The 25,298-nt window shown below is 41.0% G+C and overlaps 1 protein-coding gene across 6 annotated transcripts in view; it reads left to right on the top strand.

Annotated features, from left to right (window-relative positions):
- The window catches only part of SPAG16 (sperm associated antigen 16), a 581,714-nt gene that overhangs the window by 43,987 nt on the left and 512,429 nt on the right, over positions 1-25,298 (top strand). For all 6 annotated transcript variants that reach the window (XM_070933195.1, XM_070933193.1, XM_070933192.1 and 3 more), the window contains 2 exons: positions 6,981-7,098; positions 9,166-9,235. In XM_070933195.1, coding sequence (XP_070789296.1) covers positions 6,981-7,098; positions 9,166-9,235 — 188 coding nt within the window. The remainder of the gene's footprint in view (positions 1-6,980; positions 7,099-9,165; positions 9,236-25,298) is intronic.

Below are 25,298 nucleotides of genomic sequence, written 5' to 3'. Positions count from 1 at the left end.
CGTTCTTCCGTTTCACCAAGATTCCACAGCACTGAGAAAGCTGGAAAACAAATAAAGGCTTCCTTCACCTACAATCTTGGCTGCCGCTGTTTTGTTTATTCACTGCACGGTCCCGTCAGTCCAAATCCAGTCTCCACTCTTTTCTTCCTTTTCTTTCTGTTCAGTCTCGTCTCCACGTGCCGGTCAAAATTGCAGTGTCATCGGCTTTGGGGCTGCTATTCCGCGGCCCTCTTGTCCTCTGGATCCTTGGGGCACAGCTTTGTTGTGGCGAGGGGTCACACCCCCCTCCTCGCCTCCGAAGAAAGCCCCTCCGCTTCTTCAGGCTCTCCGGGGCTGAGAATGGCAAAATAAAGCCGCAGAGGCTCGAGAAAAACACTCGGTACCGAGGAGCCAACACTGCACCGGTCTTTCTACCCTGACAGCTGCACCGGAAGTGCTCCTATTTAGTTTTGATAGCTAAAAAGCAATTGTACACCCAGGAACAAAAATTCAATAGATCTCAATATTGTAATATATAAGTGGCAGATAATACAAGAAAAAATTAAGATTGCAAGGCAAGAGGCTAGCTTTAAACTCTTAAAAGAAAACATTTAACTATTCTTGATCTTTATACTAAAAAATCTAAGCAATTTCTCAGTCTACATCAGGGGTGAAATACTCCCGGTTCGGACTGGATTGCCCAATCCGGTAGCGATGATGGCGGGTGGTTTGGAGAACCGGTAGCAAATATCCCTGCCCCCCCCACCACCATGCCCAGCTGAGCCACACGATCATCAGAGCCTTTTTTTTTTTTACTTTTAAAAGCATTTTTTCTACAACCTCTTCTGATGAAAAAATGTTTTTAAAAGTAAAAAAAAAAAGGCTCTGATGATCGCACAGCTCAGCTGGGATCATCAGAGGCTTTTCAAAGCATATTTTTCTGCAACTTCTTGGCCGAAGAGGTGGTAAAAAAAATACTTTGAAAAGTCTCTGGCGATCCAGCTGAGTTGCCTGATCGTCAGAGAGGCATTTTTTAAAAATGCTTTGAAAAGCATTTAAATTTAAAAAACTTTTTATAAAAAAAAAACAAAAAAGGTAGGTGTGTCTTATACTCTGAAAAATACGGTATATAATAGAATAAAAGCAATAATCAGATGGAAAGATTAGAGGTTGAAAGATGGTATTACTATGTATGCTCAAATAATATTGTGATTGGCATTAGAATGGCACATTGAAATTCTGAACAACTAAATAGCATTGAAATCCCCCATAAATGAACAAATGTGTTCATATTCTAATTCTACCAATTTTTTATATATCCTTTTATAGAATTTCCTTTGATTACTATTAGGAGCATAAATACCCACCAGCAAGATACGTCTACCATACATTGTTACTTCTACCATTAACAATCTTCCCTCTTCGTCTGAGTATATCTTTTTAGATTCTATATAAGTTTGAACAGAAATTGCCACACCCCGCTTCTTTTGGTCTGCCAGAGATACGTATAGTTCCCCCAGTCGTGAACATCTTAATATATCCATGTGTTTCTTCCTAATGTGGACCTCCTGGAGACATATTATACCAGTTTTTAATTTTTGTAATTTTGAGAAGATCCTATTTCATTTTCTTGGGCATTTAATCCATTGATATTAATCAATATCAAATTTCCAATATTCTCCACCTTTTCACTTCGCTGTGGCTTTCGCCTTTGTTGTTTGTCTTGTTTCTCGTCAGGTTCCTGGGGTTTCATCTTCACTTATATCACTCTTTCCTCCTTTCATTGTCTCTTTCAGTTTCCCGCCCTTTTCCATTCTACCGCTCTTCTGGTTCTCACAGCTCTTTTGTTCCAGTTCTTCTTCACTATCGTGTTCACTTATATTAAACTGGTTTTCGTAGAAATCATGTGCCTCTCGAAGGTTCTCGATTTTCACCCTCTTATCCTGCCACGTCATCATTAAACCCTCTGGAAGCAACCACCGGTAAGGAACCCTATATTTTCTTAACTGTTCTGTCAAGAACTGGTATTTCTGTCTTTGTTCACGAACACGTTGCGGGACCTGCTTTAATATCACAATTTCTCGACCCTTATAAATAATCTTCTGATCCCTGGCGCCCTGATACAATTCTTCTCTTAACGATTTTTTGCTGAATCGTATGTGTATTTCTCGAGGTAATTTATTCCGTCTAGTAGAATTTGTATAGACTCGGTAAACTTCGTCTATATCGCACTGCACCAATTCCTTCTCTTTCCCAAGTGCGCCAGCTACTATTTCCCTGATTATGTCTTCAAGCTGTTCGTCCTCCACTTCTGTCACATTCTGAAATCGGAGATAGAAAGCAGCGTGATCCATCTCAAGGTGAATTATCTCCCCTTCTAATTCTCGATTCTTTTGCATTAATCGTGCTTCACATCTGTCCATTTTACTCTCTGATTTCTCCATTTTTGTTTCTACTCGATCAAATATTTGTTCATGGGCCACTAGTGTTTCTCAAACTTCCTCATATTTTGAATGGATATGCATAATTTCCTGTTTGATACTTGCCATTTCTTCCTGCACATCTTCAAACTTTTTCATTGTCTGTTCCTGATTCTTTGTAATAGTGTTTTGTATCATCTGTAACATATTTTGAAGTTCCTGTCCTCTGATCCCTTTTTCTGGGGGTCTTAGATCATCCGCCGATCCTCTTAATGCTGGGGATGTCGTCGTTGGAGTAGGCACCGATGAAAGGGTCAAGACCTTCTTCTTCATCACTGTCGACATAATTGCAAGCTTCCACCACCTACCCCATTCTTGCATACACCGACTCTTTGTCCGAAAGGGTTACAAAATAATTCCAGTGTCAGGAACCAAAGATCCAATTCTCTACCTATAGTAAAGGAAGAGTTGCTATTCCATCTCTACCAATCCAACTTTACACAATAATATCTATTTTTTGATATATAATATTAACTATAATCTTTTATCAATTTGTCAGAGTATATTCAATTACACATATCTTAAGCAATTAGTTCTATCTCCAAAGATTCTTGTAGATCAGACTGATGAATCAAATAATCAAATCAAATATATCTAATATATCTAGTAAGGGAAAGGTTAGATAGATAGACAATGCTTAATTAATCAGATGGTCAATTGATCCAATAATCAATCAATTATATATATATATCTCAATACTATCAATTATATATTATTACTCAGTTCAATCCCCAAACACCAAAAATCAAGTATACTGCCAGAAATTGAATCAGCCAAAAATCTTCTCCTTTGATATTGCGCAGTAAATTTCCAAGTCGCCACAAGGTGGTGCTATTGCCTCAGTCTCAGTTAAATCAGATCTTCTTGCTTCTTGTCACAGCAAGGCTCTGTCCATTCAACATTTCCGGAAGAACTCAAAAATGCAAGTCATAATGGCTCCTTACTCACAGTCAAATCCAAGCAAATCCAGCTAAAGAGAGTCCCAGAATTTTCCACAAGGCACTTCAGTCACAGCACTCTTGGAAACACCCTCGCCAATCTTCTCAAAAGGCCGTCTTAACAAGTACAAACTCTACCGCCACTTATCACTCTAGCCAGTCAGTCAATTTGCTGCTTTCAATGGAGCCTCCCATGCTCCCTCTCATCGGCTTTCCCTCATACACACACCTCTCCAAGTAATCCAATCCCAACATGGGCTCCTCCGCTTCACGTCTCTCTGTGTTGTGGGCAAATCTTCTTCCACTGGGTGCGAGCCTGGCTTCGGGGCTACCATCTGGAGCCCTCTTCCTCTGCTGGCATCCCGGGGGGGGGTGTTTCCCTTTGCAAATCCAGCCGATCGCACTTCAGCAGGCTTGCTAGGGCTTCCCCTCTACTGTACCCTCCCCAACGAGGTGAGCAGTGGCCAATTCACGCCTCTCAGTGGATAAAATCCAGCCAAGGAATCAGGAGTGATCGATCTTGGCTGTAGCCGCCAGTGACGTCACACCCGGAAGCCCTTTTTATTTTTACTTTTAAAAGCATTTTTTCTACAACCTCTTCCGACGAAAAAATGTTTTTAAAAGTAAAAAAAAAAGGCTCTGATGATCGTGCAGCTCACTGGGATCGTCAGAGGCTTTTCAAAGCATTTTTTTCTGAAACTTCTTGGCCAAAGAGGTGGTAAAAAAAATGCTTTGAAAAGTCTCTGACAATCCCAGCTGAGCTGCCTGATCGTCAGAGAGGCATTTTTTAAAAATGCTTTGAAAAGCATTTAAATTTAAAAAACCTTTTATTAAAAAAACAAAACAAAAAAGGTAGGTGTGTCTTATACTCCGGTGTGTCTTATACTCTGAAAAATGTAGTATATAATAGAATAAAAGCAATAACCAGATGGAAAGATTAGAGGTTGAAAGATAGTATTACTATGTATGCTCAAATAATATTGTGATTGGCATTAGAATGGCACATTGAAATTCTGAACAACTAAATAATGAAGGATTATATTTTAATACAAACATGTGTATTAACACTAAGATTACAAAAGTTTGACTAATGTAATATTATTAATGTTATTATTGTTATTTGTATCAAAATAAACGATACCCAGATGCCACAATGTTCATGTATTGATGTTGATGAATATTTAAAATAAAATAAAGACAAAAAATAGAGACAAAAAAGAAACCAGGTCTTGTGCTATGTAGGGCTTTAGTAATGACCGGCACCTTGAATTGCATCAAGAAGCAAACTGACAACCAATGCAGTTTACAAAGCAGAGTGTTACATGGGCATACCAGGGAATATCCATCACTGATGCATCCTGGACCATTTGAAACTGCTGGGTAGTATTTCAGGATAACCCCATGTAGAGTGCTTTGCATTACTTGATTTATGGTCAGAATTAATACCAGAATTTTGGTTGCCAATATGGTTCTTAAGTGAGTCATACCAATTTTATGACCTTTTTGTCATAGTTTTTAAGCAAATCATTGCAATTAAGAATCATGTAGTCATTAAGCAAATTTGGCTTCCTCCATTGACTTTGCTTGTTGTAAGCCAGCTGGGAAGTTTTGCAAATGGCAATCATGTGACTCCAAGTTTCTGCACCCCTTGTAAATATTTTCGGGCTGCCATATGTCCAAATTTTGACCACATGATCATTGGTATGCTGTGATGCTCATAAGGGTAAAGAACAGTTGTTAGTTACTTTTTTGAATTCTGTTGTAACTTTGAATGGTCAAAAAGAATGGTTGTAAATTGTACTCAAGCCATGAGACGTTCAAGACAATTGTGACTGTCTGAAAGGCTCCTCTATCAAAGAAAGAATGCAACTAGTGTATCTGATGAAGCTGTGTAAAGGCCTTTCTTTGTACATTTGTTGATTTACATTTGACAAAATTGAATTATGGAATATTTGTTACAAGAATAAAATTGAAAATTGGTTAATGAATAAGATTGGTATATGATAGAAGTATAGAATGTATGGATTTAAATTTAGCAAATGGTTCAACATTGAGCAGCAAGAGAAAACTATACAATCTCCCCTTAGTTGTTTACTGAATTTATACATGTATAGGGAATAGAGTAGAGTTATGTTAGTTAGTGTATATAGTATATAGCCGTGATGGTGAACCTATGGCATGCGTGCCACAGGTGGCACGCAGCGCCCTCTCTGTGGGCACATGAGCCTTCGCCCCAGTTCAGCTCCGCCACGCATGTGCGCACCACACATGTGTGCACGCCTCCCACCGGCCAGCTGGTCATTGGGTCTCTGCCATGCATACGTGGGGCTGTGTGTGCATGTGTGGGGCTATGCGCGCAGGCAGGGGGCAGGGTGTGTGCATTGCATTTTGGAGGTTTGGGTGTGCTTTGGGCATTCAGGCCATCACTGGTATAAGTAGTGGTATACCAGTGATGTATATATATACCAGTGTATATATATATACTGTATATATTATTTCCTGGGGAATATTATTCAAGGCTGGCGAAGCCTCAATAAAGATTTCAAGCCCTCATGGTATGTGCATGTGTGAGTAGGACAGAACACTCCCAAATATCTTGATCTTAAGCCCTCTCAAATAATGCCACAAACATATGATTTCTTTTCATTTTTTTGTTATCAGCTCACAAAATTACCAACAACATATCCCTTTTGTAAATCCCATATAAGAAAGTTGTACGATCTACTCCTCTGGTCTATTATTCACATGTCCCTTTTTATTATTTAAACATCAGCTAGCTTCGTTTGTTTGTCAGTTCAGTTTACTTTGTTCCATACCTTTCTTACAGGCTGTGATTTTTAAATCCACATTTAAGTCAATTTCATTCTTGTCAGTTGGAATTTGTTTCTTTTCCATAGTAACATCTAGTTTTTCAATAATGTCAGAAATCTTTAAAAGTATTTTCTGAATCATTTTTTCACACATGTCCATGTGTGAAAAATATAAATATCCAGTTTCTTATCAGAAGAGATTTATAATTAATTTCAAACATTTATTCAAAATGTATCTGAACCCTTAGTCCATTTTTAACTTCTAAAAGCAAATTTTAAACACCATTTTTAATGAAATAATATTTTTTCAAATCATATTTAAAACTTTCATTGAGGAGACTCAGCCACTGATTACTGTAGAAACTTGCCAATCTGAAGGGTAAGAAACAAGGATCAAACTTTTTCTCCTTAAAAGGCTGCATTATGATTGAACTTAGATGGTATCCTGCAACTTCTAGCCATTCAAATGATAAGCTGATTATAAAACAGTTACTTCAGCCTACTCATGAGGAGCAGCTGCCTGGGAGTACACATGGGTTGTCTCACAATCTCTCCTTTTCCTGGAGAGATTTCACTGGTTAGGATCCAGCATCCATTATCTCCACCCATCCCTTATTGGCAAGACATCTACTGTAGCTTGCTATAATGCTCACTGATCGCATAATTGACCAAATAAATAAATAAATAAACCTCTTGCAATGGAATTGAATACTAAATAATTTTTTATTTTCATATATTTGGTTACTATTCTATAAACAGTTTCTTGTCTATAGGCTAAAGACACACTATGCATTGTATGAGCCTATGTTAAGACAGCTGAATGAAAAGTATGAGATTCTACTAAGAGAGAAAATGCTTACAAGTTTGGAACGAGACAAAGTTGTTGGGCAGGTAAAGCTTACAGCAATTTTAACTTATATTTTTATGGAAACCATTTAAAATATTATATTATTTAATTTAATGTTTTAGGTAAAGTTTTATTCTGTGCCATTCCTCAGAATTCAAGGTGGGTCAAAGATACAAACCAAAGTTAAACAAATGCACATCAAAGAGTTTGTTTGTGGAACCTGGCATTAAGTATTCCAAGAATACACATCTTCTTTCTTTTAAATAGTGAGGTTTTCGCTTTCTCTAAAAATAGTATGATTTGGGGAAGGAGAAGAAAACCATTTGAAATACAGTAATGGCCCTTTGTTTACAATTGTAGCCTCCCAGACCTTTATTTCTTAGTGTGAAATGAAATTTTATAACTTGACATTGTAAAGCAGAATTTTCATTAAAGGTAACAGTAAAAAGCAATTATTTCTTTCTTGGGTAGAACCAGGGGTGAAATCTACTTTCCTTCCCTACCGGTTCGGAAGTGCACGTGCTGCGCGCATGCGTCACATGCAATTTTGGACCCTCTGCGCATGCACAAAGCCTTCTGCACATGCGCAGAGGGTAAAAAACAGGTTACTTCCTGGTTAAAACTAGGAAGTAATGACATCTGGGTGGGTGGAGCCTCGCGCTGCCGCACTACTGGTTCTCCAAACCATCTGCCACCGCTGCTACCAGTTCGTCTGAACCGGTGCAAACCGGTAGCATTTCATCCCTGGATAGAACATACACATTTCTTTTCATATCTTAGTTCTTAGCATCACAACATGCATAGCTATCAACCTGTATTATTATAGTGTGCTTATATGTGTGTATATGTATATGAAAACACATGGAAATTATGTATTCACAAGCAGTGAGCACCCCTGTGCATGCAGCTCCACTCACATAAGTAGCAATTGGTTGCTCTTGCATTGCTCGCACAAATGGAGCTGTGCACATGCATGTAGGTGGGCCTGCCACTCACGTGGAATCATCCCCTCTCCTCCCTCCGGAACGCCAAGCTGGAAAGGTTGGGAACCACTGACCTAGAAGAGGGGATTTACTGGACAATCATTTGTCTGGATTGGAATCAGGACTCCTGCCTTGGGCTGGCGGGTTTGATTAGAGGCTCCCAAGGGACCTTCCAGCCCTATGATTCTATTTCTATTTAGTCATGTATGCAATTCTCCAGTTTTCTTTGAAGTAATACATAAGAATTCAGTCACTATCACCTAGTTGCCTCAGTATCCTAAGATGCAGTTCAACTGGTTCTCTGAGTTAACATTTCAACTCTTTTCAAGGATGTCCTTAAACTCTTTAAAGGATGTCACACAGAAGATGCTCTTTATAATCTGAAAATTATGATATAGAATATAGAATAATCTATAGAATAAATCAGTAAAGATGTTTTGACTAAGTGTTAGAAGAAGCTTGTAACAGAATAGTTTGACAATGAAGCCAATTACAGATGGAGGAGATGATCTCCTATTTGCTGAATATCCAACAAAGGCTGGACAACCATGTATTGTTAATTCTTTAAACTGGATTCCTGTATTGATCAAAGGATTGTATTTAATGACTAAACAGCCCTTTCAATTTTGTAATTGTTTTTCCAATGCTGAACAGACATAGCATTGAAATTGTTTTTCAATGCTGATCAGACATAGCTCCTTTGCAGTTGAGATTGGGCAGGCAGAAACAATTTCTGTTCAATAAAGACAGGTCTCCAAGCTGCTCAGATGCCAAGCATGGCAAAGTGGAAAGAATTATAGGTTCCATTATGGCTTTTTGATTCCAGGAAGATTATCATATTTGTCCACTGTGCATCTTAGGGTTTAGTTTAAGATGCAGGTTTGAGTGACAAATTCTTTTTGCATGAAAGATGATGATGAGAAGCAGAAATTGTTACCATGTCTTCCTTTCTGTGCCACGGGACAATTTTTAATCTTGATTGATTTTCTGAAGTATTAAGATATTATATATAATCTGATATAATTAGTATTCTGAGATTCTCAACTATATTGAAATATTTTATACTTAATGTCATATATTATTTCTGATTTTCTAAAGGTTCTTGATAGATTTTCTTTCATTGTTCAGATTACTGGCTTGCAAGCGACTTTACAAAGTTTGGAATCTGGAAGCAACATTCACATTCCTGTGATGAAAGGTAAATATTTAGCTATGAACCAAAAGTAAAAGCTTAGGAGATAATGCTTGCATCTCATGGTATTATGCACATTTCTAGAAATTTAATATTTATCTACATATTAAATTTGTACACTATTTAAATAATCTACAATGTACACAGACTGAAATTGTCTAAAACTAATGCTGTTTTATACTAAGTTATGCAGAAAATCTCAATGAATAAGCTATGGGCATTGGGATCCCCAGCATCTACTGTATGTCTACATTTTTTGTAAAGAAAAAGAAAAAGAATTGGTTGAGAGCTGTGCATGATTAGAGACTCCTGAACTCTATATCTGTTAGGTTAGACCAGGGGTGGGCAGACAGCCAAGCTGGCTCAGGAATTCTGGGAGTTGAAGTCCACAGGTTGTTTAAGAGCCACATTTGCCCACCCCTGAGTTAGACTATCACCCAATACCTTTTATTTTAGATCTGCTGAGTTATCTTCAAAAGATATTGTGTTTTTCCTATATATCTTAAGAAGAATGTATCTGAATAATAGACATCCATAAATATTTAATAGCTTTTGACATCCACAGTAATGCCCTATGGTTTGGTTAATTACTCTGAGATTTTCTCCAGATTTCCAATATTTTAGACAAATGTATAGCTGTACTAGGATGTTGTCCTGCCTTTTTTCAGTAGATACATCCTTACATGAAATTCACATCAGAAATGTATTAATTTTTTTTCACATACCCAGTCTTTTTTTGCTAAATTGGAAAAATGCCTGTTGGAGCCCAATAATCCAAATAATCCATGTAACCATTTGGATTATTTGGATTATTGGATCTCTGCAGAATAAGTACAGATTAATCCCACTAAAGTGCAGTATGTTTTCACATGAGAAACATCTAAAATGTGAAAAATATACATTGTTTGGAGAACCTTGCATTTTTAAATAAAAGATTCATCCCTAATTTTCCAAGGTGCACAAGACAGCTCAGTAAACTTCTGATAAAAGGGAACCAATTTAAATGATTCCCTGAAGAACAAGCCATCTTTGAGGGCTTGAAGGATTTCTTTTAATCTCAGCTGCTATTTAGACATCTGGATTCCAGTTGCCTCTTTGTTGTGTAAATTAATGCCTTGACCTTGCTTTGGAACTGTTTTCCCTCAGGCTTTGGCAAAGAGAGGAGGAACCTCTTGTCTTGTGCATTTTATTCTAATCTTTTTTTCCCAGCTGAAAGTAACAATAATTTCAATAGAGAATTGCTAGCCATAAAAGCAACATTGAATGATGGAGGCATTTCTTGAAGGGAGCAACCAATAAATACACAAATTTACAAGAATTGGGAGCATTGCAAAAGGTGTGAACCCTAACTTCACATCAGATCAGTTTCCTGTTTCTCTTTTTATATCTTCTATACTTCCTAGTTCCCCTCAAATTTGTCAGATGCACTCTCACACAACCTTGAATGCAATATTCTAAGGCAGTGGTTCTCAACCTGTGGGTCGTGACCCCTTTGGGGGTCGAACGACCCTTTCACAGGGGTCACCTAAGACCATCAGAAAACAAGTATTTTCAACTGTTTTAGGAATAATTTTATGGTTGGGGGTCACCACAACATGAGGAACTGTATTAAAGGGTCGAGGCATTAGGAAGGTTGAGAACCACTGTTCTAAGGCAACCCCCTTTCTTGAAACTGACCAATTTTACTCTCACCCCAGAAAGGACACTTCTGAGAAGTCAGGGATGGGGAGGCAGGCAGTAGATCTTTTACACTGGATTTGTTTGCAATAACAACTGGATCCATATGTCAGGGCTCAGAAGAACGACCTCCATTGAACCCAAAATACAGATTCTTTTTCTTTCACTGTGGCTGAAGGATAATTCTTTCATAATAGTAATTTATATGTTCCTCCTCTTCTCAGGGTGTTCCGTAGAATCCTAGAGCTGGAAGGGACCTTGGAGGTCTTCTGGTCCAACCCCCTGCCCAAGCCAGGAATCCTTATACCATCCCAGACAAATGGTTGCCCATTCTTTTCTTGAAAACCACCAGCAATTGAGCACCCACAACTCTAGGAGGCAAGCTGTTCCTTTGATTAATCATTCTGACTATCAGGAAATTCCTCCTTATTTCCAGGTTGGATCTTCCTCTGACAAGCTTCCGCCTATTACTTTTTGTCCTGCCCTCAGGTGCTATGGAGTATAAATCAATGCTCTTTTCCATGTGACAGCCCTTCAAATATCATGTTTCCCCTTTATTAGGTTAAACATACCTAGTTCCCTTAACTGTTCATCCTGTTGGAAGAAATGTCCATCGGGGTTCAGTTCCAGGTGGGGAAAACGACACTGGAAACATGGAGACTGCTTGGAAACATGGTTTAATGGTGGACAGGAATCACATGGCTTGAGATCCTGAGCAGAATCACAGGGGCATGTGTGAGCATGCCCCTGTTCCTGAGCAGAAAAAGGGGCAAGATGCTAGGAATGCCTTGTTTTTTGGGTTTTTTTTTTTTAATTATTTTTATTCAACATTTACATCTTTAAAATCTTAGTTACACTTTTGCAGCTTCCCAATACCGGCATTTTTAGTAATATCCAATTTATCTTTCAGCCAATTATATACATACACATTTTGTTTGTTACATACTTATTCATATAATCAATACGTTATGTATACATACCTACTACCACTGGTGAAATGCTTCCGGTTCGGACTGGATCACACTGATTCAGAGAACCGGTAGCAAAAATCCCTGTGTGCCCCCATGCCCAGCTGAGCCGCACGATCATCCGAGGCTTTTTTTTTTTTTTTTTTACTTTTAAAAGCATTTTTCTACACCGAAAAAATGCTTTTAAAAGTAAAAAAAAAAGCCTCTGATGATTGCGCAGCTCAGCTGGGATCGTCAGAGGCTTTTCAAAGCATTTTTTTCTGCAACCTCTTCAGCGGAAGTGGTGGTAAAAGAAATGCTTTGAAAAGCCTCTGCTTTTTTTCAGGCAACACAGCTGGGATTGTCAGAGAGGCTTTTAAAGCATTTTTTTCTGCAACCTCTTCAGCGGAAGAGGTGGTAAAAAAAATGCTTTGAAAAGCCTCTGACGATCCCAGCTGTGTTGCCTGATCGGCAGAGGCTTTTCAAAGCATTTTTTTGCATTTGCAGAAAAAATGCTTTGAAAAGTTAAAAAAAAAAAGTTGGCCACGCCCACCCAGTCACATTACACCCCCCCACCAAGCCACGCCCACAGAACCAGTAGTAACAAATTTTACATTTCACCCCTGCCTACTACACATTAAATATAACATTCCATTATAATATCTTCTCTTATACTATACACTATCCATTAATTTTAGATTCCTTTTCCAGCCAATCATATAATCTGTTCCATGTTTCATAATAAATTGTTTCCTCTCTGTCCTTAAGTTCCATTGTTAATTTATCTGATTCTGCACATTCCAGCACCTTTTTTATAATCATCGTGTTTGCTGGAGCATGTTATTGTTTTCAGTTTTGGGCAAATGAGATTCTGGCGGCCGTAATTATGTGGAGTATGAGGTATTGAATTTCTTTACTCATTTTTTCTTTTATAATCCGTAACAAAAGTAATTCAGGTTTCATATCAATTTTTTCCCCAGTCATTTCCTCCAACCATTTTTTAATTTTTAACCAGTAGTCTCTTGCTTTGGAACATGTCTACCACATGTGATAGTATGTCCCTTATGGATGATGACATTTCCAACAGTGCAGTGGATTGTTTGAAAACATCTTGGCCAATCTTGTCGGGAGTAAATGCCACCTATAAAACATTTTATAAATATTTTCTTTATTGGCGGCCGACAACGTCATTTTATAATTTGTTCCCCATATTTTCCCCCAGTACTCTAATTCTATGTTGAATCCAAAATTTTTCATCCAAATTATCATTGTTTCCTTCCCTGTTTCCTCCTCCATTTTGAATTTGAGGAGACAGTTATATATTTTGGTGATTATCTTTTCATCTGTACCTGTTAATATTTTATCCATTTCTTTTTTTTATTATTTTTTAAGACAAACAAACATTTAGTACATCATTCATTTCTTCCATGTGACATTTCGATGTTATCTTCCAAAGAGTTCTTCTCTTCTCTACCTCTTCTGTCTTCAATCTCACCAAATCCTTTACAAAGATTTTCCACTAATATATTATTCTAACTACAACCAATTTTTTTCAATCTCTTTTAAAAACTTATTTGTAACTCTTTTCTAATCAATAGTAAAATTTGTTCCATATCTTAAAATATTCTGTATCTTCTCTTTCCCTTATCATCATAGTTAATCTATTCATTTCTGCACAATCTAAGATTTTTTTAATTACTTCTCCCTCCGAAGGTATATTCTCTGCTTTCCACTTTTGTGCATAAACAATCCTTGCTGCTGTTATTACATGTATAATCAAATATATATTATTTTTACTAGTTTTCTCTGGTAAGATACCCAATAGGAATAGCTCTGGTTTTAAATCTATACGTTGTTGTATCATTTCCTCCATCCATAACTTAATTTTATTCCAATAGTTTTTCGCTTCAGGACATGTCCACCACATATGGTAATATGAACCTGGTAACTGGTGACATTTCCAACATTTAGCTGATTTATCTTTAAACATTTTTGCCAATTTCTCAGAGGGCATATGCCATCTATAAAACATTTTATATAGATTTTCCTTATATGCAGTGGACATTGTTAATTCATAATTTCTTTCCCATAATTGTTGCCATTTATCCAATTCAATTGAATATCCAAAGTTTTTTGCCCAGGCTATCATTGTTTCTTTTACTTGTTCTTCGTCTAGTTCTATATTTAGTAAAAAAATTGTAACATTTTTAAATTAGTTTATCCTCTGTACCCGTATCTTATCAAGCTCAGTCTTCTCTAAATAAAAACCCTGTAATTTAACATCTTTTTCATATCTTGTTTGTATGTGCACATACATATACCAATCCATCTCAATTCCCTGTTCTTCCAGTTCATGTTTCCTTTTCAAGTCCGCCTTATCTGTTAACAAATCTTTATATCTAACAATATTTCCAAGATTAAAAACGTTTGGGTGAATTAACTCTTCCATTGTTGATAATCATATTGGTATTTTCACATAATATTTGTCTCTAACTTTTTCCCATACCAATAATAATGCATTTCTTATATAATGTCTTTGAAAGTACTGTGTATCTTACTTCTACTATACCATAAAAAAGCATTACAACCCTGTTGTAAATCATACCCTTCCAATGTTAATAATCTTATATTTCTTAATTCAATCCATTCTTTCAACCATGTCAGTGCTGCTGCTTGATAATATAATTCCCAATTCGGGAATCCAAATCCTTCTCGTAATCTCGTATCCTGAAGCATTTTTAAACTTTTTTTGGCTTGCCATATAAATTTCCTTGTTACCATATTTAGATATTGAAAATAAGTCTTTTCAATTTTTATCGATATTGTCTGAAATAGAAATAATAATCTTGGTAATATATTGATATTTATAATTGCTATCCTTCCCATAAGTGACAATTGAAGATTCTTCCATTTCTCATCCTTACCAATCTGGTTTCAGGCGTGGTCACAGCATGGAAACGGCATTGGTCGCCCTAGTAAATGATCTCTGGCGGGCCAGGGATGGGGGTTGTTCCTCCATCCTGGTCCTTCTTGACCTCTCAGCGACTTTCGATACCATCGACCATGGTATCCTGCTGCAGCGGCTCGGGGAGATGGGGTTAGGAGGCACTGTTTTACAGTGGTTCTCCTCCTATCTCTCTGGTCGTCTGCAGTTTGTTTGGGTGGGGGGTCAGGGATCCTCCCAGAGGCCTCTCACTTGTGGGGTGCCTCAGGGATCGGTTCTCTCCCCTCTGCTCTTTAACATCTACATGAAACCGCTGGGTGAAATCATTCGTGGTTATGGGGTGAGGTATCATCAATATGCTGATGATACCCAGCTTTACATCTCCACCCCTGACCACCCTAGGGATGCCTTTTCCATGATGTCCCACCGCCTGGAAGCGGTGCGGGTTTGGATGCGGAGGAACAGGCTTAGACTCAACCCTTCCAAGACTGAGTGGCTGTGGATGCCAGCATCCCGGGATCTGGAGGTTCCATCTCTAACGATCGGGGGAGAAACTCTTGCTCCCTCTGATAGGGTCCACAACTTGGGTGTCCTTCTGGATTCTCGGCTGTCCTTAGAGGACCATCTGACGGCTGTAACCAGGGGGGCCTTCACACAGGAGCATCTTGTGCGCCAGTTGCGCCCTTTTCTAGACCGGGATACCTCGCCACGGTCACTCATGCCCTCGTTACCCTCTAGGTTGGACTACTGTAACACCCTCTACATGGGGCTGCCCTTGGGATGCGTCCGGAGGCTCCAGCTAGTCCAGAACGCAGCCGCATGGGTAGTTACGGGGGCGTCTAGATACTCCCGTGTAACACCTCTCCTGCGTGAGCTGCACTGGCTGCCGGTGGCGCTCCGGATACATTTCAAGGTGCTGGTGCTCACCTATAAAGCCCTTCATGGCTTAGGCCTGGGATACTTGCAGGACCATCTCCAGCCGCTCTCCCACCGTCCTGTGCGCTCTCACAGAGTCGGCCTCCTCGGGGTGCCATCGGCCAAACAATGTCGGCTGACGGCCCCCAGGAGGAGGGCGTTCTCTGTGGGAGCCCCGACCCTCTGGAATGGATTGCCCACCAAGCTCACGATAGCTCCCGACCTTCTTTCCTTCCGTCGCAAGCTGAAGACGTGGCTCTTTCGTCAACTCAACTGATCCGTTTGGGGATACACTGTTATAATTTTAAACTGTTTTTAATAGGGTTGTTGATTTTAATTTATTTCATTGTGATTTGTATTGGAATTTGTCATTTTGTAAGCCGCCTTGAGTCCCTAGGGAGAAAGGCGGCATATAAATCGCAATAATAAATAAATAAATAAAAAAATACACTCCTTCTTTCTTAAGATTCAATTACAGTTATCAGTCTTAAATATATATATATACACTACAATGAGATATATTATAAAATATTATAAATTGTAAATGTTATAAAAAGGTAACTTGTAATTATGTTCACTCGTTGTATTTCTGACTTAATGTTCCAATACTCTCCAATGTTGTCTATTTGCCTTACAATTAAATCTAACTTTATATCACAATATGTGATATAGTCTTATGATATATGTGATGTAGTCTTTTTTAGTTTTTTAGCTTTTAAATTGTCAATGGGTTTTAATTTGAATTGTTTTAAATTTGGGCCAAAGTTATGTAATTCTTTTAATAATTTTAAATTTTGTATTGGTATGTGTTTTAGTTCTGGCTGTGCACCGCCCTGAGTCCACTAGGAGAAGGGCGGTATACAAATTGAATAAAATAAAATAAATAAATAAATAATATAGATCCGTGATGGTGAACCTATGGCATGCGTACCACAGATGGCACACAGAGCCATATCTGTGGGCCCGCAAGCGTTGCTCTAGCTCAGCTCCAGGGTGCATACGCGCGCCATTCAGCTGATTTTTGGGTCTTCTGGGCCCACTGGAAGTCAGGAAACGGGCCATTTCTGGCCTCCGAAGGACCTCCGGGTGGCTGTTTTCACCCTCCCCAGGCACTAAGAAAGTCTCTGCAGCCTGGGGAGGGCAAAAAATGGGCCTACCAGGCCATTGATAACCTTTTTGGCATCACGTACCATAAGCGGGGGGAGCAGGGGGGGTCATAATTGCATGCAAGGGGCTGCTGGGTGCGGGGGGCATTGAATTATGGGTGTGGGTATGCATGCGCGCGACCACCCCGCACTTCCCCCACTTTTGGCACGCAATGGCAAAAAGGTTAGCCATCACTGATATAGGTTATAAATGTTTCAATAAATATATATGAATATCTGATTATAAATATTTCAGCGAGTATATAAATATAAATATGTTGATATATAAGTCTTATTTATTGCTTGGTAATCTTTTCCTCAATTAATTTTTTACTAACACCAAAGTTTCTTAAAAGTTTGTTGTAGACTGGTAGATTTGTAGACTGGTGTTATATGTCTAAGATCATAATATCTTCTATTCTTCTTTCTCTCTGAGTCTTGTGTCTGGGTTTTTTTTTCTGACCTCTTCCTCCAAAATGTCTTCTGTAATCAAAACTGCCCAGTCACCTCCGTTGTCTGTAACACAGTTTCTAATCTGCCACCTCCAACGCATCCAGCATGACCAACATTTTCTCTTTTTTTTCCCAGAAACAGTCCCAAAAAAATAGAAATTTCTTTCTAGTACTAGTAATACAACAATCAAAACTCAATCCACTTGTTAGCTCCCACTCGCACGATCACTCCCCCCGCACTTTTTGACAGCTCATGATCTCTGCTCCCACCGCTGTCTCGCTGCTCAATTCCCCTCTTGAAAACTCACTTTACCGCTTCTGTCTCGAGTCCTTTTATAATCCTTGAGAGTTTTCCCTTTCTGTCTCTTTTATTTCTCCTCTCACTGGTTCTTTAAGCTGCTTTCCATTGTTCTCTCCCTGTACCAATCATCGGGACATCATGCCTCTGGATCTGCCATTATCAAGCAGATTTCTTCTGTGTATATCCAGAGGGCTTCTCTTGCCGAATGGGAGCTCACACTACTCCTCGTTCGAACTCCAATGGAACCCCTCTACCTCGTCGATCTCTCCAAGATCCGACCTGCCGAAAAAGCCTCAAAAACACGAAAAATCGGGTACGAACAAGCGGAGCCCCACTCGTTTGTCCCACTACAGCGTGACATCACCGCCAGATGTCCCCAGCGGGAGTGCCTTGGTTTTATGCCATCTGTTGTGCCCCACCTCAGAGTTTCTTGTTCCTGTATAAGAAATGTATTCTGATTGGTTATGAGACTCCCAGGGGGCGGGGTCTTAGCTAACTTTGTAGGCTATCTCCCAAGCTTTCTTGAGCCTTGCCATGTGGTGAGTTTCTGTTGCTATTGTGTTGCAGATGATGGTCCATTGACAAAGGTGGGGGGAATGAGTGAACTGGTTCTGGCCTTAATGGCCCATTGACAAAGGGGGGAGGGGAACAGGGAGCAGCATTGTCTTTAAAACATGTTTCTCCATTTCTCATCCCGGAAATATAATATTCTGCCTTTCTAATATTTCCTAAAATATTTCATTCTTCTAGGAGAGGGGTGAGTGCTAACTTCCTACAATCCTATGATTTAGTCTGCAGACCCCTTATCATCTTTGTTGCTCTTCTTTGCATTCTTTCCAGGGCCTCAGCATCTTTTTAATATTGTAGTAACCAGAACTGGACAGAGTACTCAAAATATGATATCAGTAGTGTAGTATAAAGCAGTACTATCACTTCTTGTGATCTTGATGCTATCCTTCTATTGATGCATCCTGGGATTGTGTTAGCTTTTTTCGTAGCTGCAGAACACTGCTGGCTCATACTTAAGGGGTAGTACACTAGTACACCTAGATCCCTGTCAGTTACTACTGTTGAGCCAGGTACCATCTATTTTGCACCTAAATCCAGGACCTTTTCTCACAGCTGAACTGTATCTTGTTGGATAGGACCAATGCACAAGTTTGTCAAGATCCTTCTGAATCTTGAGTTTGTCTTCCTATCACAACTAAAAAATTAATGGGAGACTTTATCTGCTAGATTTTGATTAATTTAGTCACTCATCTTCTGAGGGATACCACCTGGGGGCATTTGGTGGTATGTTGTCACTAGAGCATATTCAGAGAAATTATTTGATCCCATTCTTGCCATAAAGTATATTCACTACTTTCTGCTGTTACTCTAGGACAACAGAGCTGAAAGGAGACATAATGTGACCCAGTCATCATATAGGGGAGTAAGGACAGAAGAATGAATGAATGAATGAATGAATGAATGAATGAATGAATGAATGAATGAATTTATTTATTTATTTATTTATTTATTTATTTATTTATTTATTTATTTATTTATTGAATTTCTATACCGCCCTTCTCCCGAAGGACTCAGGGCGGTGAACAGATTAAGATTTCATATACATTTAATTTTTTTTTTTTTATAAACAGTAAATAATAAATTGAGTCAACTTGGTGTATCTGCTAAGATCTTGGCATAGAATTTAGATGCTTATGCTAGCCCTGCTTGTTGAAACAGAAAGGTCTTCAGGGCACATCGGAAAGTGCGAAGATCTGGGATTATTCGTATTCCAGGGGGTATTTTGTTCCAAAGAGTAGGTGCCCCCACAGAGAAGGCTCTCTCCCTTGGAACTACTAGACGACATTGTTTTAATGATGGTACTATGAGTAGGCCTACTCTGTGAGAGCGTATTGGTTGGTGGGAGGTTATCGGTTGCAGCAGGTGGTCTCGTAAGTACTCAGGTCCTAAGCCATGGAGCACTTTAAAGGTAAGAACCAACACCTTGAAGCGCACTCGGAAGGCCACCGGAAGCCAGTGCAGCTCGCGTAGAAGAGGTGTTACATGTGAGCGCCATGTTGCTCCCATAATTACTCGCGCGGCTGCATTCTGGACCAGTTGGAGCTTCTGGGTGCACTTCAAGGGGAGCCCCATGTAGAGAGCATTGCAGTAGTCAAGTCGGGAAATGACGAGGGCTTGAGTGACTGTGCGTAATGAGTCCCGGTCTAGAAAGGGACGCAATTGACGAATCAGGCGAACCTGATAGAAAGCTCCTCTGGCCACGGCTGTTATATGATCTTCTAAAGACAGTCGTGCATCCAGGAGGATGCCTAAATTGCGAGCTTTCTCTGCGGGGGTCAATGACTCGTTCCCAATAATTAGTGATGGGACTAACTGGCTGTACCGGGACGCTGGCAGCCACAGCCACTCAGTCTTGAAAGGGTTGAGTCAAAGCCTGTTTCTCCCCATCCAGATCCGTACGGCCTCAAGGCACTGGGACATCACTTCAAGGGCATCATTGGGGTGGTCTGGGGTGGAGATGTACAGCTGGGTATCGTCAGCGTACAGATGGCACTGCACCCCAAAACCACGGATGATCTCACCCAGCGGCTGCACATAAATGTTGAACAGGAGAGGCGAGAGGACCGACCCTTGCGGTACCCCACAAACCAGGTGCCTTGAGGTCGACCTCTGCCCCCCAGCCAACACGGACTGCGACCGGTCGGAGAGATAGGAGGAGAACCACTGTAAAACAGTGCCTCCCACTCCCAACCCCTCCAACCGGTGCAGCATGATACCATGATCAATGGTATCAAAAGCCGCTGAGAGATCTAATAGGACTAGGATAGAGGAACATCCCCTATCCCGAGCCCTCCAGAGAACATCAACCAACGCGACCAATGCTGTTTCTGTGCTGTATCCAGGCCTGAAGCCGGACTGGAACGAGTCTAGATAGACAGCTTCATCCAGGTACTGTGGGAGCTGTCGTGCCACCACACTTTCGACAACCTTTGCTAAAAAGCGAAGGTTGGAGACTGGATGGTAGTTTGCTAAAACAGCCGGATCCAGAGAGGGCTTCTTAAGGGGGGGTCTCACCACCACCTCTTTCAAGGCGGAAGGTAAGAATCCCTCGCTCAGAGAAGCGTTAATAATTCTCTGGAGCCAGCTACGTGTAACCTCCTGGGTAGCCAGCACTAGCCAGGAAGGGCACGGGTCCAATAAACATGTGGTTGCATTCAACTTCCCCAGTAACCTGTCCACGTCCTCAGGAGTCACAGTATCAATCTTATCCCAGATAATGTCCTCAAGATCTGTCCTCGTCATTTCATCCGAATTAACCCAGTTAGAGTCCAAGCCTTCCCGAATCTGAGCGATTTTATTGTGCAGATGTTGTGCAAAATCCTCAGCTCGTCCTTGCAGAGGGTCTTCCCGGGCTCTCAGCTGGAGTAGAGAGCGGGTAACCCTAAACAAGGCGGCTGGGCCATTATCTGCCGATGCAATAAGAGCGGAAAAATAGTTACATTTTGCTGCTTTTATCGCCACTAAGTAGGTTTTAATATAAGATCTCACTAGTGTTCAGTCGGATTCGGAACGGCTGGTCCTCCAACTGCTCTCTAGGCGTCTTTTCCGGCGTTTCATCCCTCTCAGCTCATTAGAGAACCAAGGAGCTGGGTAGGTTTGACGCCGGGTCAGAGGCCGTGAAGGCACGACCCGGTCTAAAGCACCAGCGGCCATCCTATCCCAGGACGCCACTAGGTCTTCAGCTGAGTCATGAGCCAAGGTCTCAGGAAATGGCCCAAGCTCCATCCGGAACCTATCAGGATCCATCAGGCGCCTGGGGCGGAACCATTTAATTGATTCCGCCTCCCTGCGGTGGGTTGTAGTGATCAGAAGGTCAAGCTTAAGGAGAGAATGGTCTGACCATGACAAGGGTTCGATGACTACATCCCCTATATCTAAACCATTCAGCCACTGGTCAGAGATAAAGATCAAATCCAGAGTGTGTCCCCCCGTGTGAGTAGGGCCATGAACTAATTGGGTCAGGTCCATGGCCGTCATGGAAGCCATAAACTCCCGAGCCCCTTCAGACGTTTCACCAATGGATGGCAGGTTGAAATCTCCCATAACCAGTAGCTTAGGAGTCTCAACTGCCACCTCGGCTATTACGTTGAGGAGCTCAGGCAGGGCTGCTGATACGTGGCAGGGAGCCAGGTACGCAATCAACAGGCCCATCTGTAACCCATAACCCCACTTCACGAGGAGGGACTCACATCCGGTTGTCTGAGGGACGGTGACTTCCCTAGGGTCAAGACCTTCCTTTATAATGACCGCCACACCTCCACCCTTGCCCCAAGTCCTTGGCTGATAGAATGCGCGGAAACCTGGTGGGCATATTTCTACGAGGGGGACCCCCCCTTCATTGCCCAACCAGGTCTCTGTAATACCTGCCAGGTCCGCTTTTCCCTCCTGAATTAGGTCACAAATGAGGGGGGCTTTGTTAGCCGCGGACCTGGCATTGCATAACATCAGCCTAAGACTCAGGCTCTGAGACCTTAAGCAACCCAAGGAACGAGAAGAGCTTTGGAGGTCAGAGCACACCACCGCTTGAAGATAGTGGGTGCGTACCCCCCTGACATGATGTGGCCTCCTGCTCCCACCATATCTGCCTCTCCCAACCATAACCTTGATAGAACAGCCCATTTCCATGCCAGTATTAAGTCTGCCTATTCCCAGTTCCAAGTTTTCTATGATGTAATTTTGTGTTGACTTTAGCTTCACTTTTGGAAAATTATTTACTAATCCCTCCCTCTGTGGATTGCCCCCCAAATCCACATGATCCACCCTGTTTATACCCACCCCCCTTTCAGAAGCCATTAAGATTTTGGTTAGAAAATTAGATAAGAAAGCCCTTAATCCCCTCTTAGCACCGTGCCACCTCTCAGAATTCCAAAATCCGTCATCAAGGTAGGCCCTCGATAATGTGGAGGGCCAAATTTGCGAGGGGGGAGTCTCACAATGCCAAGAGTTCGGTCGCCAAATACATCTAGTAAGTCAGATGGGTATAGCATTTGGGTCTGGTCCAACAGTCTGATGCAGGCGAGTAATAAATTCTGTGTGGGTAAGAAACTGGTCTCCCTTGCCCTCTCACGGCAGGGAGAAGGAGTTTAGTACTATCTCAGGATGGACAGAGGATAAAAATCTAGTCATCCTCTCACGGTGGCTTGTTCTGAATGAGATGGTCGCAATAAATTTGTTGTTCCGTCTGCTCAAATGATGTCAGTAATTCAAAACTCCCTCAGCATTCACATTAGTAGCTGCCCAGACAACGTATGACAAGAGGGTGGCTCAGTTGGAAATAAAGCAAACAGTGAAGGTAGAATGATAATAGCTCCTTGGGGGGGGGGGATAGATGTATATAAAGAGGGAAGGTAGTCTAGGTGGTGAAAGTATAGTCTGGAGGCAGCTAGGTCAGTGTCAAAATCAAGGTGGTAGTGTATAAACTGGAGGCGGCTGGGTTAGGGACTGGCTGAGGTAGAGAATTGAGAAAGGTGGGGGAGGCCTCCAAGGTGACCAGGCAGATAGTCTTTTGTCAACCTCTGGCCTCTCCTACTCTCGGCATATTGAATAGTCCTCTGCATATATTGCCAGGCTCCAGACTTTACATTATAATGATGTCTTCCAATTCCAGTAAGGGTCTAAACACCTTGCGTTATTCCCTCTGATGACGTTGCAAGCTGTCACTGGCCTTAGCTCAGGCCTCTCGAAGAAGTAGTCATTACCGCCCCAGCAGCTATCGTTGGTGAGGGCAACTTCAGGTTTCCCGGCAAGTCCCCAAATCAATTCGGAGCCCCCAGGGTGTCTAGGGCTCGACAGGGACTGCCATGGTGCCGTTCGTCACCGCCGCCTGCTGCCATTGTCGTTCCAACTGCCGTTGCTTTAAGAATGGAGGAACTGATGTAACTGCCATTAACGGAACTGCTAGAGTTAGCCTTCCATGGTGCCTTCATATGCTAATATCTGCCCAGCTCCGATGATCCAGAGGGTGAGAGAAACCTCATTGAGCTGGGAAAAGGCTCCCCTAGTTGGTGCTGGGGCTGAAGGGAGTTAAATCAGCCCCGGTGGACCTCCAAACGACCCAAAGCTGCCCCATCATCAAACAGACATTAGGCGAGAGCTGCCATCTTGAATGTTTTTTCTTGAAGGATGTTTGTTCAGTGCACTAGCTATTCTAATACTAGGCTAGAAAATTTGTGTTCCATTATGTTATGAGAATGGGGGTGTGATGGCTCAACAGTTAAAGATACTGAACTTATCAATTGGAAAGCTGACAGCCTTAGTTTGAGACCTGAGCATTGTACAGTGGGGAGAGCTCCCATTATTTGTCCCAGCTCCTGCTAACCTAGCAGTTTGAAAGCATACAAATGCAAACAAATAGATATGTACCACTTTCTTGGGAAGGTAACAGCATTCCATGTGCCCCAGCCTATAGTCATGCTGGCCACATGACCACAGAAATGATTTCAGACAATGCTGCCTCTCCTGGCTAAGAAACAAGAGATGAGCACTGCCCCCTAGAGTTGGAAACGACTGGACAAGGGAAACCTTTACTTTTATGTTATGTTACTGGAACACAGTTATAGCATATTGCCTGAATATAATATTCTTTATTTGCATGGCATGCCAAATTAGGTGAACCCATGAACCCATCTACAAAAATGAAGTCAGGAAAGCAAAGGCTCAGAATGAACAAAGACTTGCAAGAAAAGTCAAAGATAATAAAAAAGTTTTTTTCAACATATAAATAACAAGAAAAAAGTCAAGAAAACAGTCAGTCTACTAAAGAAAATGGCAAGGAAGTAACAGGCAGTAGAGAGAAAGGAGAGCTATTTAACTCATTCTTTGCATCAGTCTTCACACAAAAAGAAATTATAGCCACTTCCAGTGAAAAGATCCCTGAGGGGTTTTCCTTGGAATCTAGCTTCTCCAACTATCAATATCAACAGAATGAACTGGCATTCCTTTAGTTTATATTATTATCCTGGGCTAGGGAAAGTCCCAGAATCATCCCATAAGATGATTGTGGATGCCAAATCTTTGGACTTAGGACCCTATCCCACCCCAGAGCAATCACAATGCCAAATCCCAGCGGTGAGATGCTACCGGTTAGCTCCGGTTCGGTCGAACCCGTAGTTAAAAAAAGCTACGATCCAACAATCACCTGTGCTGCGTAGTTTAGCTTTGCTAAAAAGCAGGATTTCCTGCTTTCTAGCGAAGCTAAACTGTGCGCCACAGCTGATCCCCTCCTCGCTGTTCTACTTACCTTTCCAAGCCTCCTTTTGGCGCGTACTGCGTGCCCTTTTGACGCATACTGTTAAGTAGGCCTTACTTTAGGCTTATATTCAGTGCAGGTGTAAAAATCGGACTAGGGCTTATTTTCAGGGTAGGTCCTATTTTCAGGGAAACTATTAATCTTTATTAAGGTAAGAGAGGGTCTCTTTAGCTACAGCCTGTTATTCGTTTTTGAAGATCTGCACCATTTTGGGGATTTCTTTTTATTAAACAACAAGGAAGAAGGCTGCTAAGGCCAGCTAAAATAATGAAGCATGGAGTATCTTTTTTAAAAAAAATCGATGGAGAAATATAAGGGCAGAAAGTTGTGGTTCTAGTTTATTATTTTTAGTAATTAGTAGCTTGGTCTG

Source organism: Pituophis catenifer, unplaced genomic scaffold (assembly GCF_029215685.1).
Source record: "Pituophis catenifer annectens isolate HBS135680 unplaced genomic scaffold, rPitCat1.0.hap2 SCAF_1, whole genome shotgun sequence".
Taxonomy (NCBI): Eukaryota; Metazoa; Chordata; class Lepidosauria; order Squamata; family Colubridae; genus Pituophis; species Pituophis catenifer.
Note: the sequence above shows the minus strand (reverse complement) of the source record. Positions and strands in the feature narration are given on the sequence as shown.